This window comes from Lutjanus erythropterus, chromosome 4, assembly GCF_056507025.1.
Source record: "Lutjanus erythropterus isolate fLutEry1 chromosome 4, fLutEry1.hap2, whole genome shotgun sequence".
In the NCBI taxonomy this organism is placed as follows: Eukaryota; Metazoa; Chordata; class Actinopteri; order Lutjaniformes; family Lutjanidae; genus Lutjanus; species Lutjanus erythropterus.
The window spans coordinates 45,084,566-45,103,754 of NC_139320.1; the positions used below are offsets into that span (position 1 = coordinate 45,084,566).

General features: G+C 39.1%; 1 protein-coding gene across 1 annotated transcript in view; it reads right to left on the minus strand.

Annotated features, from left to right (window-relative positions):
- The window catches only part of gucy1a2 (guanylate cyclase 1, soluble, alpha 2), a 55,504-nt gene that overhangs the window by 13,963 nt on the left and 22,352 nt on the right, over positions 1-19,189 (minus strand). Inside the window, exons 4-6 of the mRNA XM_084718114.1 lie at positions 18,002-18,912; positions 2,373-2,585; positions 1,415-1,687 (exon numbers count right to left, since the gene is read on the minus strand). Coding sequence (XP_084574240.1) covers positions 1,415-1,687; positions 2,373-2,585; positions 18,002-18,912 — 1,397 coding nt within the window. The remainder of the gene's footprint in view (positions 1-1,414; positions 1,688-2,372; positions 2,586-18,001; positions 18,913-19,189) is intronic.

Below are 19,189 nucleotides of genomic sequence, written 5' to 3' on the forward strand. Positions count from 1 at the left end.
ATTTCGACAGTAACCATGACAATGGCAACATATGGGTGCCTCAATCTCCTCACCATGTCCTCCTGCTCATGCTTTCTCTTTTACACACACACACACGCTTCAACTGCTTTACACATAAACCCTCTTACATACTCTAAATCTCTCTGCCTTTCTCTCTGTATCTCTTCTCTAATTTCTCCATCTGCGACATGACATTTCTGAGAAATAACAGAGGAAAGATGTTTCTAATAGGAAAGTGACAAGTATATGTTGTTGGACTGAGGTAATGAGATAGAGAGGAAAGATGACGGCAATGTTGGTGTGAAGCAAGGATGGAAAGAGTAAAAAATGAAGAGAAATGCTGAAAAATGCTGAGAAATACGGCTCTGATGATAGAAAGTAAGAGGGAAAAGAGGGAAAAACAGCAGACTGCAGTGAAGACTGTGACTGGACCCAAAGCCACACTGTCACATGGGCAATATTGACACATCTTTGTTAAGCTCTCACAGGCTGGCCATTAATCAGTTACTTTTTCCACAACACACAAGCACACACACACACAACAGCACATACACATAGAGTACACTCACGCACACAAGTATATCCAGTAAACACAGTGACACACACTAAAGATTTAGTTGATCTAACACAACTGGTAACATTTTACAGACCCCATGAAAGGGAGGCTCTAACTTCCAGGGAAACTGTTACTTCCTGGAGTATGATTTATTTTTTTCATGATGACCTTATTTTGTGTATGCATAAATCAATACAGCTTTTACAATTTCAAAGCAATCCTGTTTCCCAACATGCTGTCTCAGCCAGAGATCATGTACACATTATTGACTTCTTTTTTTTTTAACAATGACAGATCCACAATCCTTGATGTGAACAGTTTCATGTAGGAACTTTGTTCAATCTGCATTATAATCTATCAGAACTCTTTTCTTTCTACTAGACAGAAAATATTTCCTCCACGAAACTGCTCACAACAAGGTCTGTAAATTATTTTGAGTAATCAGATCGTTATTTTTGAAAAGTGACACTGGTTTTGAGTTTCTCAAATGTATTTTTGGTGCTATGAGCACCATAAGCTGAGTACTATTTGGTCCCATCATATTAGAGAGACGGCAGACATCTCTACAGCTGATATCTCTAAAAGTCACTCTAAAAAAAATCTACATGGACAAACAGCATTACAAGCCAGGGAAAAGATATGTATTTTTGATTTTTGGGGTGAACTGTCCTTATAACTGCTATTATATGTTTCATTATCATCATAAAAAAATCAAATTAAAATGACAGGTAAAAATAGATTATGATGGAATTTTTACAACCCTGGCCATCAAAGTGACAGACAACAAGAAAGTCTATCGAAACCTCTGGTCTCAACAGGTATTATATAGAGGATATCTACATCTTTCTGTCCACTGACCTTATAAACATCCAGAATGCCACACTGGTAGTCGAACCGTGTGTAAAGCTCATTTAGCATAGAGATGACCTGCATGGGTGTGCACTGGGCACACACGGCAGTAAAACCCACAATGTCCGAGAACAGCATGGTCACGTCGTCAAATTTGCGAGCAGGCACCGGCTGACCCTGCCACAGTTTCTGTGCCACGTCGCCCGGAAATATGGAGTAAAGGAGATCCACGGTTCTCCTCTTTTCCTCTTCCAGTGCCTGGTGTGTTCGCTCTAAGGTGGCCTGGGAGGGGACAGGAGAGAAGAGGAGAGTATTGAGATGTTTTGTTGTGTTTGTTGCTTTGCTTTGATAAAGGCACTGATGACAGTGACGCTGAGATGTGGGAGAACTTAAGAAGAAATTAAAACTGCTGGTGCATGTAAATGTGTTTGTGTATTAATTTGATTTATTTCTGATTGCGTGTATGTGCTTATTGGTGTCTGTGGGCGTGCTTCTTAATGCCAAATCCGTCTGATGCAGTGTTATATCATTGTTCATGCAGGCAAGTCAACTAAGCTACAGCTATTTATAACAATGGCCTTAGGGAGTAGTTGCAGTGAGAGAGTGATGCAGTGAGCAGATGCATGGGATTGTGTCAAGACTCAGTGACTTGCTCAAAGGTACTTTGAAAGCAAATTATAAGAGCAAGTCCCGGGAGCCACGTTCTTCCAGCCAGTATTGATTTAAACAGGCAACACTGAGATTTAACTAGTCAGTACAGCTGATGCATTGCATTTAACATGCTTGTTCCATGATTCATCTCACAACTCACAGTATGGAAGTTAAATATAAAGAGTTACCAAACAAACTGGATATTTCTGTGTATATTCACTATTTCAAGTGTCAATCTGAAGAGTCTTACAAACTGCAGTGTCCTCAGTTGTCCTGCTTTGTGAGTACAAATAGAACTAAGTAGTAATGATTCTACCTTAAGTTTATCCATTCTCTTCTTCAGGCCATCCTGGGCCTTAGCCTGTTCCCCGACCAGGATAACGTCCCGCGTGGCATCATGGATGGGGATATCTGACAGGTGAAGGCCCCTGCCCATCAGCTCCTCCAACTTATCAACACGTGGCGAGCCCAGAAACATCAGGGAGCAGGACTCGGGCACATGGATCATCTGACCCTTCAACTCCATGACCTGGCAGGTAGAGCAATCAAATGGAAATTAAAATATTTATTTATTTATTTATTTATTTATTTTAAATTATTCACTAAAAGTGAAAAGAAACAGACTATTCTGATTATATGCATATTTCAGAAATATAATGTGAGATTTTTAAAGTTGTACATCATGGTTAATGTTCATAAATAGCCTCTTGTTACTCTGGATATCATGTAACCTGATACTTGCTTTTCTTGCTTCAGTGTAGGACATCAAAATTCAAATAATGATTTACTGTCTTAGTACTCCTCTATTAAGTGCAGATTCTATCACTTCAAATGAAGTAAAGCATTTTTAAAGTTCTTAACATGATGTAGGTTACATAGCGTTCAGAATACACAGTAGGCGTATGATCTCATTTAACCCCATTTCTACAAACGTAGAAATAATTAACACATTGAATACAAACATGGCTTTCTGTGCTTACATGCCTGCATACCTCTGAGGACACACACACACACACACACACACACACACACACACACACACACACACACACACACACACACACACACACACACACTTAATCACATTCATACATGCACACAATGTTACATACAACACAGATTATAATTAGAGCAACAGCAGATTACTGTGATTTAGTAAACACTCTGAATTCCATTTACCAAGGCCAGGTCTAATGTATAATGCACGCTGACCTGTATGGAAAGAGCCTGTAAAAAGTAGGTAATCTGGTGGCCTAGCTATTAAAGAGACAATCCTGTCATCATCATCATAATGTCACTGGTCTGACCCACACAGTCCATCCATATTCCCTTAAATAACCAATAGTTGAGCTATATGATCATATACATTTGAAGATTAAGTATTTAAGTTGGTATAAGACAAACTGAGAATCAAATTTGTCAGTAAAAGACTGATATTTCTGTCAGAGGATGTGTTAATTTTGAATAAACACAACTCGACAAATAACTGTAATATTATTGCTATCTGTATTTGCAAAGAATGAATGAGAATTAGTTTCACTAGCTTCTTGACATTTTGCTCACAAGTACTTAGTGTACACATGACATCAAATACTCAAGGATTCAAGTTCATTTATCATCATTAAATAACATAGGTTGTTGACAAAATTAGAGTTGTAGTTACCTCATACTACACAGAAAATACAACATATATAGATAATTAATTAAGGACAGAATGGAATAGGGTAAAATACAAAACAAAATAAGTACATATGAACATCAATGTATAAGCCGAGGAAATAATTCTGTATTGCACTTTTTGAATTTGCATCAGGTTGAATGTAAACAGAAGCAACAAGATGATGATGATAATGTTGTCAACATCATCAGATGAAAGGTTCAGCATCTGAGAAAGATTGTCTATCATCTTTGACTGAGTTTGAGCACCAAGCATCGTCAACTGAGTCCTCCTCGTCTTGTCTAGATGGACTCTTGCGTGTTGCATCCTGTCAGGATCTAGGATGATGTGGAATAAGATTTTGTAATTTCTGTTGCTTGGCCATTCTGAGTCCCACTGGACATTAGCCAGGAGCAGCCTTAAGTCCCACCTGTAGCATGGCTTTTGTCTCTGCTCACCTCCTCACCTCATGGGCAGTGGTGCAGCCAGCTGATCTGACTGCATGTTTGAAAGATGCTGACTGTATTCGTTGATCATTTCAGGGTCAGCTGCTCTTTAATCCAAACCCCAGGATTTCTTTTCCTGTGCCTATGAGTGAATTTCTGTCATAGGTGGTGCATGTTACAGCAATAAAGCTGAGGAAAATAACAAATAAATATGTGCAAAGCCTGCAAAAAGTCCCTAACACAGGCAAGACGAGCACAAACTCTAAAAGAGGGAGATTGAAATAGACATGGGTGGCTGATTACCCAAGAAGATGTTGAGGAAAGACATTACTGCCCTTTTGAACATAACTCTTGGCTGTTTCACGTTGCTAACTAACTACCTCTGCTAGAGGCCCTGTGGATAAACCACTCATCTTATTCTCCTTCAATACAATTTCTCTCTGTACTGCTCAGTCCTTGCCCTGCTCTTTCCTTTTCTTTTGTTTCTCTTTTAGCTCCTCTTTCCATCCTCATCTTTCTTTCCTGCCTCTGTCTCTTGCTGTCTCTCTCTCTATGCTCTTCTCTCTGTCTCTTCCATTACTTCTCTCTCTCTTTTTCTCCATAGTGTCAGATAGATTATTCCGCCAGTGAGCACACTGCAGCCCTGTTTTATTTATAGCACAAGGCTCTCCTAGGTCTGCATAATACATACAGTCTACATCTACACACACACACACACAGTATTTCCCTACACACAAACACACTGATTACATCCAACAGGGAGACACACATACTGCCTCTGACTCCGTTTCTCAGAAACACTGACATACATACATATAAACACACATGCAAACATATATGCACATATGCAGCCTACAACCCACAGGGTCCGAGTTCAAGGCTCAACCATCCCCTGAAACACAGCTTGGTGTGATTCAGTCAGTATGAACTATTTTATTGACAGAAAGAACATACACAAACACACAGATTCATTCAGTAGTTCAGCTGGCTCAGTTACTGTAAATTTGCCTACAGTATGCCTAACATCTGCACATGCTGCCACACCAACACAGCATAGTCATAGTGTCATATAAGAGTTTATGTATTTATATACATATATCTACATAATAGCATCATCATCAGCCACTGAGCCTTCTAACATTGTAACATCTTGATTTAAAAGCCACCCAGGGTCAGGAGGGACAAGGTCCAAAATTAGGACCCGGCAAAAGCCAAATGTGGATATATTTTCCATTTGCTAACCAAATCCTGTCACTGAAAATACAATAAAAGCTTCACAAGCCAAACCAACAAAAGAAAATGATCAAAAAACTTTGTTCCTTAGATCTGATGAATAAAGCCTGAGAGTGCAAAAATGAAGGATGGGTCTGTTATTCTAATTATAATTAGGCTATAGCTTCTTGCACCTGGTTTATTAAAGGAAAAACAGTTTATATAACCACAATATAATAATTAAATCTCTAATAATTACAAAGGAGCAAATGCTTTGAGACAGGGCTCCCACTCTCTCTGGCCCTTGACATGATGTCCAAATTATAATATAATCCAGCCCACAAAATGATCTTGCTAACAATCTGAACAACTTCATATACAGTTGATATAAAAACACAATTCTGTGCTTGACAAAGGCACAGACAAAACTGACCGTGCTCAGCTAACCATTTTCATCAAAGACCAATTCAAAGTGACAAAATTGTGAATGAAAATATATTAGTATTGGAAATAAAAAAGTTAATTGCAGTCATTGCAGTTTCTTGCAATACTTGAAAGTTGAAGGGCCCCCTCTATGAGATGACAATACCAGCAGTGGTCCAAAGCCAATCTGAGTCTGAGACCCCTGCTTTGAGACAACTGACATGTGGTCTGTAAAAAATGAGCAGCAACTCTGTATCAGGAGGATGTCCCTGATATTTTGTATTTTGTCATGTGTTTTCCTGTGTGCACCGTAATGCTTCAAGTATGGGTTTCCTTGCATTACTGCATCAGGAGGAGAGGCTGGCCCAAGCCATCCTGCAAGGAGCACAAGACGACTGCTGTTAGTGTTCATAGTTGTTTTAATGTTGTGCTATTTTGTTTTTCTGTAACTGTGTCACTGCTTCTTCCTGTTACACAATGAAGGCTGAAATTTCCATCTAACAACCGTTGTGGTTGCTTTTTAAATCATGTACAGTAGGTATAATTATACCAGTGTCTCACCGCCTTACTCTGAGTGTCTGTCTCTGGTTCTTTGTCACTCTCGTTTTCTGTCTTACTCTGTCACAAACTCACACAATAATGCACAGATACAAACATACATGGACACACACATGCACACATCCCTGGAGGCAGTTGTGTTGGCCTAGATGTGCGTCTCTGTTTAACTCAGCACTCTCCTCTCCTTCTGCCTGCATATCTGTCATCACAGCGCAGAGACAGAGGAGGTGAGTGAATGAAGGAGGAAGGAAGAACAAAATGAACACAGTGGTTAGGAAGGAAAACAATACAGAAACAAGGAGATGTGTAGGACAGATGGGATGCACAGAGAGTGGGGAGCAGGAAGGCTTAAGGAAAAAGGTAAAAGAATGAACAGAAATTTTGAGAAATAATAGCACTGCAGGAATAGTTTGATGGACAGAGGGTAAAAATACAGACAAAAGAAAAAGAAAGTGATGAAAGCACGATAAGACAGTAAAAATGCAATAAAAGTCAGTCAGAAAGAGACAGCAGTACAATAAGAGACAGCGGTACAATAAGAAGGCATAACTTCAAGGAGGCGGAGAGTAGAGAAGGTATGTAAAATGTATTTTTTTTTACAGACAATGCAAACTGTAAGGTTTGGCTAGTATGCTGTGTCCCAATCCATTATGTACAGTAGTCATTCTTCTTTGTAGCACTTTGTTACACGTTTACACTGAGCCCTTGTTCAAGGTCACTGTATTGTCACCTCAAGGAAATTACATTTCAAGGTAGTTCTGCACTTGTAACTCTGAGAATTCTTCACAGATAAACTACATTTGTTATAGAATGTTTGTATGATATATATCAGAGCATTAAAACAGCTACTATAGAGGTCTTGTGCAATAAAAAGAAAACCATTGTATTTGGTGTGTTTTAATGGCCTGGTTAATAACCTACTCTGGGATTACTTCCTTTACAAGATGCATTAATGGCAGAATTATGTCTCCCCTTTGACATAATTTTACAAAAGATGTGAGATAAAATTGCTTTTTGAAATTCCTGCACATAATAACTATATGCACATATAATCAAATGCACATTTAAGACCAAAACTGTTTACACAAATATGAGTCATGTATAATACGCATCCACTTAAACAAGGCATCTAATTGAACCCACTGTGGGATGATGAAGCTATCAGTGGCTTATGTAGCTACTTCAGTGTTTGGGGTTTTAAAAATCTTTTTATTATGGAGTCCAGGTGAAGGCGGTCAGGAACGAGGACAGCCTTAATACGCTCCAAGTAGTCACCCACAGCCCCCTGCTTACGTAGTTTCTTCAACATAAGCAAGCTCCATTTTATTTAAAATATTTCAGCAAGGAACTAACCTAACAATTCTTTGATTTGTCAGGAATACAATGACAAACTTTTTTCTCTTTATTAAATTACAAAATTTGTATTCTGATAAAACCTAAATAGGGATGTTATGTGATTTGTATCTGTCTTCATAAAGAGTCCCCTTCAGTTTTGTCCCAGAAGCTCAGAAGACTTTTTATTTCAGGTGGCAAAGAAAAACAACATTGGCTGAATTTTTATCAAGGATTGTGGAATTTCACTGGGATTCATCTCATTCATCTATAAATCTAAGTATCATTAATTGCTGTCCTGAGGCTTTGTGACTTACCATTGACAACTGCCTCTCTGCCATCTGACTCCTTGTTGTCATTCTCTGTAGAAATATTGCTACTTTATTTGTGTATTTTCTGTTTATGCATGATTGAGGCTTGTATTATACTGCACAAGATTATGCAAATATCGTGGTTCCTTATAATAGTAATGTCTGAGCAGCACACATTGTGGTGCACATATTAAGATTATCAAAATGTATAGTTTCAGGTTGCCATCGCCATAGGCAACAGGGAGCTGAAGGCAGATGAAAAGGAGAGAGGGGAGGGGAAAAGAGGGGGGGGGAAAACAGCTGAAAGGGCCAGAGGTGGCAATCGAGGCAGAAAGAAACGGTGGTGAGGAGAGAGGGGGACAAGAGGGAGAACACGGGGAGAATAAGACGCACTGGGCTTGAAAAATGGAAACCAGGTACGAGAGGGAGAAAGATGGAGAGGAGGATAACGGGAGGTAGAACGGACAGCTAATGGACTGTCTTTTGTAAGCAGACTCTGGCATGTCAACAGACTCTCATTTGCATGAACAAGCACCGAGCAGCAAAGAGTCAATGAGTCAGCCTCTCTCATCCCTCTCTCTCACACACATACACACAATGCAGCAATGCTCTTATCTTGTCAGACCCTGGCTATATTGTGCAGTACACTTACATCCCACTCTCACACTAAAACATGTACACAACCAACACAACCAAAAACACACACACTCACACACGGCATGTAGTCTAGATAGATACATAAACACTATATTACAGCGTTGCACCTCGCTGTTTCAGATGAAACAGTCAGCAGAAGCTTTATAATGCTGATGTCACATGTTTATAAATACAATCACACTTGTGAGGTAAATTCATTTTAGACTTGAATTAAAGGCTGATATGATTCTTTATGAAATAAGCAAGAAGAATCTAAGCAGGCAAAGGAAAAAATAACACTATAATATTTAAATGCTACTGGCTACAAGTAATCAGTTCATAGGATTGATTGAGCTGCATTGAATGAAAGCCGTCAGTCAGATTTAGGGTTGTGCATTGAGAACCGATTCCAAATAAAGATTCCAAAATCTGATTCCAGTGGAACCACTAAGAAATTTTTATTGCAATTCTGTATAATAATTCCTACACAAATGTCACTCACACTAGTTTTAAATTTAACCGTGTACCACAAACACCTACCATATATCAAGCTGGCTGACTGTCTGCGCCTACAGACATGCATGCATGTCTTCTTGTCACCTGATGCATTTGTCTTATTAAAATGCGAGTCTACTGTTATTCTTATTTAATCTACATCGTTGTTAAATTTCACTACTAGCACATGAATAGCACAAATTGTGTGAATCTTGGGCCCCTATCCTTCACTTATCTAAAGCACAAGTGGAGAGGCACGATGGATTTAATTTATTCAAGCTCTGTCCAAATCCACAGATTACCAGGAATTAATGATAAAATCTCAGAGACCAGTATGCAAACAGTGCCATTGAACTTTTCAGATGAAAGAAGTAAAGATGTACATCTTAGCATGAGCTTCAATTCATGTTAACGTTATATTAACAGTGTACCTAAACTTTAGAAGATTGAAAGTACTTACAACCACCTGATGCACACCTTTTTGGCTTTACAGTGTTGGAAAGCTCCAGGGAATTTAAAGGTCACTAGAAATTCTCAGTGAAAAACAACCTGATGTTAAGCAAAGTTAAGGGACTCGTCTACATGAGTAAATTCTGCTCATACACACATAGTGGTAGAACTCTATGGCAAATGGTTAGAAAAATCTAGAAGAAGCCTGAATAGAGAAATGACATGCACTGTTCTGAAATAGTTGATCAAAAATTACCAGTAACAACCCAGTTATTACTGTATCAAGCCAACAATTACATCCATATTCTCTTCATCTTTGTTTCAACAAGACTAAAAATGTCTGTGTCACAGTGTTTGCTTGGTGTTTTCCTCCTTGTCTCCATGCCTCTTTTTCCTCCACCGCCGTATTTTCATTCACCCTGTTTTGTAAATGTATCGAGAGTAGACAGACAAAGAGAGGGCAGTGATTTTCAAAGCACTCTCCATGAACAAACAAACCACCACAGCAGTGATTTATCTAGAAACAGATCAAAGGTGGTGCTAATGTCAAGATTCTCTTTGTTCTCAGACACACAGGTGCACACATGCAAACATGAACAAATGTCATTCAGAAACCACTACAAATGCAATACAGTAGCATTAGTTAAATAACAAGTATGATGCTGCAGATTTGAACATCCTCATGGCTCCTCAAGCAACTATTCCTCAGCCTTCAAACATCTTCTTTGTCCTCCACCTCCCTTTTAACTAGCCTTTTACATGAGTCCAAATGTCATGGAAAAGAGAAGGATTTGTACCTGAATACTCAAAACATGCCATTTTGTCAACAACTGCTCAAAATCAGCTGAAGACATCCACAGGTCTAGGCTCCAGCACTTGCTATATTTTTGTTATAACATCCACACATATTGTTCCCTTAGACTTTCAAGACCGTAAAAAAAAAGCACTGACTAATCCTAACCAGAATTTTGACTCTATGACCCAAAGAGTCTGGGAACCTTTGGCTGTTTACAGCAATGGCATCACTACTGTGGAGGTAGGTGTTGTGATTCATGGATCCTCTGTCTTATTCATCCTGTTATTTTTAAGATAAAGAAAAAAAAAACAGCATCCAAGTACATCTACATCCCCAGCTTGGCTCAAACAATTGGCATTGACATTTATTTTGTCAGTGTTATGCATCAATTCCACACATAATAAAATACACAAAAGCTCAGTGTTTGCTTATTTTCTAAAGTTAGTTCAGCTCTGTCCCTGACTTCAAAGGCATCACCTTTCACGAACAACTGCCAATAAAACTGTCCTACCAATAATTGACCTCCAACAGGTCAGTGGAGCGGAAGAGGTTAAATCAATCCATCAATCAATCAATTACTCATTTAAACATGTCATGATGAAACTACTTTTGAATGCATTTGCTGCAAGTTCTATGTCCGCCTTGAAATGTGAGCTGGCATCTGAGACACTGCTCTGACATCGTTTGAAAACTATTTATTAAATAGGACTTTCTCAGTGGTCATGGGCAATGCCTCCTCAGTGGCCTGTCTAACTTGTGGTGTTCTCCAAGGCTCCATTCTCGGCCCCCTGTTCTGTATATACATACCACCACTGGTAAAATGCACACAAACAAAAACAAAATCCAGTACCATTGTCATGCAGATGATATACAAATATATGTCCATCTAAAAACTAGTAAAGAAGGTGATTTGCTGGATGTCTCAAAACTGCTGCAACTAAATGAAAATAAATCAAAAATAATTCTCTTTGGTCCCTTCAAGTCCACCACTATTGTAGAGAACATCTTGGATCCCTGTACTCCTTGGTTAGATTAATCTAACTCACTGTATTCAGGGTTGAGTAAGAACATTATCTCACACCTTCAGTTGAAACAAAACACAGCTGCCCAGCTTTTAACCAATATGAGAAGACAAGATCATCCCTGTTAGTTTTAGAAAAGATGTAAGACTTTTACTGATCTCCTTTAAAGCACTTTATAGTTTATCTCCCCATTACATTGCTGAATTGGTGCTTTCCAATGAGCCGGGACGCAGCCTCAGATCTTTGGGCAGGGCTCTGCTGGATTTTCCTGAGTCCCGCCTCAAGACTAAACGTGAATGGGCTTTTCCAGTCAAGGTCCGTTAGCTCTTGAACTCCCTGCCTGAGGATCTGAGGCTGGCAGAATCTTTTTATCATTGTTTGTTTGATTATTACTATGTATCTTTAGTGTTTTGTGGTTTTATTCATTTTTGTATCATTTTAACTGCCTGATTTTACTTGTCTCAGTCTTGAAATGGTTTAATCCTGGGCCTACCATGTAAAGCACATTGTTACTTTGGTTTGAAAATTGCTGTTTAAATTTTATTAATATTACTATGCAATTATTATCATTATTATTAATAATGTTATTATTCTACTCTGATGCATTATCTTAAAACCTGCTCCACTTCTGTTAAAGGAGAAAGCAATACTAGGAAAAGAGTATTCATACTGAGGATATAGGAAACTGTGCTGAGAGGGAAATGTGATGAACAAGATGATGTGCAGGTTAGAGCAGAGCTTTTGACAGTACAACCTGTGTACACTCCCCTGTGTGCTGACCACAGTGCTCACACTAAGCAGACAGACAGAGATGCAATTTGACCTTTTCAGTAGGTCTTTGGATGTCTCTTGCACAGCCCATGTCCCTGGGCGAAGACAGGAAAGAAGTCAAACTGAAAATCCACTACAGGCCACTCAAACACACACATACACAGTGCAGCACAGGGGAGTGCTCTTTTGTGGCCTCTTTACCTTGGCCTGTCGCCTTCTCTCGCTGCCCTTTCTGGTGAAAATGTCAGCCCATCCTTCTCTTTCTCTTTGTTCTGCTTCTCTGCCCAGGTGACACAAGATTCATATGGCAAAAAATAAAGAAACACAAACACATACTGCAACACAAATCCTTCAAGTGTCAGTTAAAGGTGTTTAGAGCTTGAAGGCAGCGTCTGACTTAAACTTCAGCACTGCCACATTCTCATCACTGGTGACACACACTAAAGGGAACAGAAAAGGCAGCTACACTGACTCAGTGAAACCAGCATGAATGTGCTCAAGTACCTTGCCAACCAGTGGCATGTATATGGGAGAGATAAGAAAGACACATGATTAAAGGGGTACCACACAAAACCAGAACCCCAATACTTCAGCTGACCCTGAACTCAAATACAATCCTGTGACTGAATTTCCTGTCAGTAATTTATGTTTGCACACATACTATTGTGATTAATGACACAATAGAACAAAACAACAATATACAAATCTGATCAATATGATTGACCTAAAAGCAAAAAATGATTTGCAAAAGCAAACTAAAGTCATTAGTGTGTCTTGGAATTAGGCTTAAAATTAGCACCAGCCAGCTGCCTGGAATATTGTATTAAGGAGGAATATAAACAGAGGTGTCATGATTTCAATTCTAAATCAATCAGAATGAGTTTATTTAAAAATGGATCGAAATCAAAAGCAGGATCAGCAATCCTCCCACAGTTTTTTTCTCTCCACCAAACAACACTTCAAAGATGATACAGCATAGGTTCCCAGTAACCTACTGCTGTAAATTTTTTGTCTTTTTAAGATGTTTTTTTGAAAATGGAAATGAAAATCATCAGGGCATAACAGCAAAGACCTACTGATCTTTATAAATCAAGATTCAGTCTAACAATAGCAAAGCTGATAGTGCTGGGGGAAAAAAATCAAAAACTGAATCGAATCGAATCATACTCAATCAGAATCAAATAATCAAAATCAAATTGTTGATCTGGAGAATCTTGACACCCCTAAAAATATATAAAAATTTAAAACATGAAACCTCAGCTTCACTATACATTCATCTTCCTGAAATATCGAGGAGTACACTAAAATTAAAACTTTATTTTCTCTGATTCCCAAAAATCCTACAAAAGAGATGTTATTGAAAATTATTTTAAAAATATTTAACTGACATGAACTAAGGTACTGTTCCATCATAGCAAGCAGTTAGGGATGGGCAATATTGCTCTAAAATATATTAGATAGTCAGGGTATTTCTGCTACAACAATATTCTTGATGATACGACAAAATACTGAAAAATATTTTTGGTTTAGAACTCATGATGCCTGTTGAGTTCTCCTTGCAGGATTTTTTGGCTATCCTCGTACTCAACCGGGTGCTTCTTCTTGAAAGTAAAATTAGTTTGCTGTCATGCCCCCTCTTGCAACAGTTTGACTACATTTTGTATTAGTAGTAATTTTAGTACTGATTAAGTAAGTAGTAATTTTGCCATCATCAACATATATTTTATCCTAAAAAACATTGCAATGATATTATTGTGAATGATCTAATGTAGTTACAGAAATACTGATATTTGTGAGTGAGTGCAACTACCATAAAATGTAATCTAGCCAGGTGCACAAGGTGAAACTGAGAAATCAAAGTGAGGTCAGTCTTATCAGGCAACTCTAATTGAGAAGTGGAAACAGGAAAAGGGGTCGACTCATGAAACACAACACTTTTTTTTTTGAGCAATTTTCCATTTCTGACAGCTATGAACCCTGTCTGTCTGATTGCATAAGAGGGAGAAAAAAGAAAAAGCTGGGAATATGTGAGAGGAAAAACAGGAAAGAAAAAATAGAAGCAGCAGAGAGGGAGAGAGAGTGATAGAGAATTTATGAGAGACACTGTCAGAGAGTAGATGAAAGCTAGAGAGGAGATGTACTGTAGTGGTACTCGAGGTCTAACTGTGAAGAGGGGAATCCTGCTGCTACTCCTGGGGTTATGTGGAATGTGGGCAATGTAGTGTGTTATTACGTGCATCTGTATGTATGTATGGAGGATCTGTGAGCCTATGGAGCAGTATTTTGTTGTCATCTGTTTAGAATAATGAACTAAACCCCTGATATTGGTTTATTTGGCCAACGCGAGACCAAAATTACCCAATTAGAGCTCTGTGTACACAACACTGAATCACTATCCTAGCCACTGTAGTTCAAACAACTTTCATGTCAGAAGCCCATATGAATGATTCATTTTTGTGGTCTTCACTCAAACAGAAATTTTCTCATATCCAAGTTCACAAGTTGTAGCGCACTAACTACTGATTTAAATATTATCAAACAACCATGGGCAATGACATTTTTAAACATGTCACTGAATGCAGCAACGGTAGAACTACAATAATTAATCAACAGACCCTTTTTCATAGCATCCATTTTGACATGAAACAGTAGTTATCCTACTACCAATGACATTGATAAAGGTTCTGTTCCATTCAGTTCAAACAGAATGAGGATGCTGCTTTTATGAATGTTGGCTCACTTGAAAGGCTCTGCTACACTAAATTGATTTTCAAGAGACATTTATTAATATCATGATAAAACCTGTGTATCTATTGCATATCATTATGGCTGCCATGAAAAAGCTCCAATTGTAAAAACTATTTTGATAATCAAATAATTGGGAAAATTTGATGCTTTTTTGTCATGCATGATGATAAACTGAATATCTCTGGGTTTGGTTGAATAAAACAACAAATTTGAAGATATTGTCATGAGCTATAGGAAATTATAACAAGAATTTGTCACTATTTTCTCACATTTTATGGACAAAACAACAAAATAATCATTAGTTGCAACCCTAAATAATAATTAAGAGCAGCGGTCCTTATACCCAGCCCTTACAACACATGCTTAAATACAACATGTAGATTTATAAAAGATGTATTACACTGTAATCCTGTTGTGCATTCTCTACGTGTTTGATGTGAAATTAATTTAAACTGAAGCAGTAGTACACCCCAATCATCTTGCAGTAAACTACAACAAATTACTTGACATAATCTGTAATACTAACTGTATCAGGTTTGATTAGAAATGTATTTTAACAGTCTCTAGTGTTGTGTGAATAAGCTAGCTATCTGTGGGTTCTATTTACATGCCAGGGCAAAGATTAGTGCAAACAGCGATATAACAAGGAGGGAAAACATGACATAACGGGACTTTTAACCACACCATCTGCCTTTGGCTGCAGATCGTGGTGCTGTTTATTCACATCTTGCCACTCTGTATATACATAAAATCATTTCATTTTCCTCTTTGGAGATGATCTCTCCATTCTGTAAGCTATTTTTGTCATGCACCATTGTGAATTGGCACAGCTGTATGAGCCGTAAAAATATGAGACAAATAAAGTAACTTTCTGAAAGGATAATGATTTACCTCCATATTCCCTCAAACCTTATATTTATTCACCTTTTGGTGCATAGTGATGTTTGCCTACATGAGCAAACATAGTAGGTGAGAAATGCCCAAACAGCCAATGTGCATAAGACCTAGCACTACCCAAAGGAACGCTTGTCACATCTACCTTACTCACAGACTTAGGCCCAGGCTAGACCAGGGTACCACAAAGAAGCACAGCACAAGAAGAGAATAAGACTCAACAATGTAAGAACAAAACTTCAAATGCATCAACAACCATTAAATACAACTGGGAGGAGTTCAACTAAGTGCTGAAAGCTGCCTCAGAATCACTGGCATTAACAATATAGAGGGTATGCACGTGATGGCACACTAAGGGAAGTCACTGTGGTTATGAGAATAACTTACCTGAAATCTGTAAGTACCCCCTGGCTGCTGTTTTTTGTTCAAATCATGGTAACTACAGTTGGTAAAATCACATAGCTCCAGTAATCCAGCAACAGCCACCACTAATTTGTCCTCCATGATTGTTGTTTCCAAGATCTGTAAAGCATTTTCAACTCATAACAACCAGGGCACTCCTGTAAAAACGCAGCATCCAAAACTCACGCTGCCTGTGGAGCATGAGCAGCATGCAAAATGTTTCCTTCCTATAGGGAACAACTGGAAAAAAGACACTCGCTGCCAAAACAGCATTCTGCCTGAGTGTGGCCTTAAAGTACATTTTGTTAAAAGTCCATTTTTGTACTCCTACTCTTTACACCCTCAAAATTACAATCATGTACCCCGAGTGACCAAAATGTATCTTTAAACCATATGGATAAAACTGACTTTATTCTGTTTGTTTTATTTTTCTCTGGGTGTGTAAGAAATGCTAGTGGCAGGAACATGATCCCTCAACAGATTCCCACACACCAACAATTGGTACAAATTTGTTACCACAACTACATCAGAAGCTTACGAGTTTAAGAATAGTTTACATCTTTGAGGTGGCTCAAAGGGTCATCTGCTCTCATGGGGACCCATTATGTGCCAGTACTTTTCAGTAAAAATATTCTCCTGTTGTTGAGTTTGTGGCTTAAGACTTGGCTAACTCACCCACCTATACACAAACATACACACACAATACATTACTGTGGTTGGACTGATCAATCTCCCCTGTCAGTTCTGTTTAGCATCAGGGTGTTTGGTGCTGACACTGACAGCCTGCGGAGGCCATCCAATCAATAAAGAACTTGATATAGCATACAACTCGGATTGATTCATTGTTTCTGGCAAATTGGAACTAGTTCAAACCTCATTCATCCCATGCAAAAACACCACAGGATTGTGGCTATGGTGCAACTTATGGTAAAATGTTGACAAACTTTACACTAAGTTCTACTGAATAATTGATATATTCACCTATAGCAAACATAAACAGTACACTCTGTCTTGACATGCTGTACAACCTGCTGCAGGGAACACCCTGGAAACCAGTGTGTTAGTAATGTTTGGAGACATTTGTAACAAACTGGAAAATGAATCAAAATGTGACTTTTTTGCACATGTTTCCAGCGTTTCAAATTCAAATGTCATTTGATAACAAAACTGCAAGGGGATGCAAATTTTTGGACTGAAAGTACAGAAAGTTCTGTACTTGACTATGACACAGAGTGAGGACATCATAAATAAAACAAAGTGCAGTTATAACCCAAATTAGCAAACAATATGCTTCTAGAATGGGTGGATTTTATCATGAAGCTTATTGTGGCACTGTAAATTACATTCTTATTACTTAAAGGGTAAGGATGTTATCTTTTTATTGCATTATAGGAACAATTCCAGTCGTTGTCTGTCCAACATGGAGCTACTCTGCAGTGATCAAAATGAATGGCAGAGCCAGTTTTTAAATGAACTACTGAGGCTATGTTCACTTTCATAATGGAATATGTCACCCATTGTAACAATACAACTGTGTTTTAATCATTTCTGGATGGCAGTGGTGCAGAAACTGTGGCCACACAGACAATACTTAATTCTAGGATAAATTCATACTGGATTTAGTCTCCTCAGGGGATTTATTGGTTAAAAAAAGAAAACATACGGGTAGCCTTATTATTTAAAATTGGGAACTGGATTTCAGTTTACCAGGGAGTTACTATTATTCTCTATAATATGTGGTGACAAGTAGGATTTGAGAATTAGTGTTGTCTGTTATGTATGATATTTTTACCTTCTCCTTGGTGCCAGCCTGTGTGGTATCAGGTCTTGTACGGATGGTAAATGGGGATGCAAGCCTTAGAAGAATGCCCTGGAATGAAGGCTCCATCTTGGGTGACACAATCTCAAAACAGTCCCTGAACGAGAGGCTCCGGTGAGGTTCAATGCGAGCCTGTCTCCTCAATCCTTCTCCAAGCTGCAGTAGCTCCATGCGAGGCCCCAGGACAAGGTGAAACGGAAAGGCACGGCAAAATGTGGCCAGGCCGATGCGCAGATCACTGGGGTTGGTGGAGAGTGAGAGGGGGGGGCGTTTAGTGCTCGCCGAGGCAGCATTTGGGAAGGAGGAGAGGGAAGGAGGTCGCGTCTCCTGGATTTGGAAGGACAAGCAAACTGTGGGAACTGAGGCTGGGAAAGGAGAGGGAGGGGATGGGGATGAGGAGGGTGAGGCAGTGGGGGACGCAGTCGGGGTGGGGGTTGCGGAGTCACCATCTGTGTGTTCTGTGTCTTCATTGGGCAATAAGGGAGTGAGAGGTGGCACCTCTTCCACCTCAACTTCAGAATGAAAGATCCGCCTGGCAACAGCTCGAATCAACCCTGGCATGACCAATCCTACAACAGGAGCAGGGTTGAAACAATGAAGAAGCAACACCTTCCCTCTTCCATCTCCTTCTCCTCGCTCTCCAACTTTGTCCAGTTTTCTTCTCCCTTTCTCCTCCTCGTGGGGATCCTTGCACTGGAAGGAGGGGCTCTCAGATGAGGCACGGCGCCCCGTGGAGGTGCGAATGTGTTCCAAAATGGCGTCAAAGCCATTGAAGAAGTCCTGGAGGTTGCCGCCCACAGCTCGAAGCACTCGTTCATTTTCTTCAAAGCAAAGGCCAAAGAACTCCTCTCCGAAATGCTCTCGCAACTCGCAGAATGGTACTCCTGGAAGAGAGGGGATGCAAAACACAAGTGTCAGTGATGCAGAATTGAACTCTTTCAAGGACAAATAAATTATTAACATCACAGACTGTGATACACAACAATAACTCTAATCTGCTCACATACGAACAATCAAATACCTACACTGACAAAAAGTCTTCATGCGGATATTAGTAGTATGTCTGAGGAAACGTGGTATTAAGCATTGTATCTGTATTTGCAGAAATCTGCACTTGAACATTTATCTGCAGAAGTGTGTATAACAAGTTCCTGTTACAGC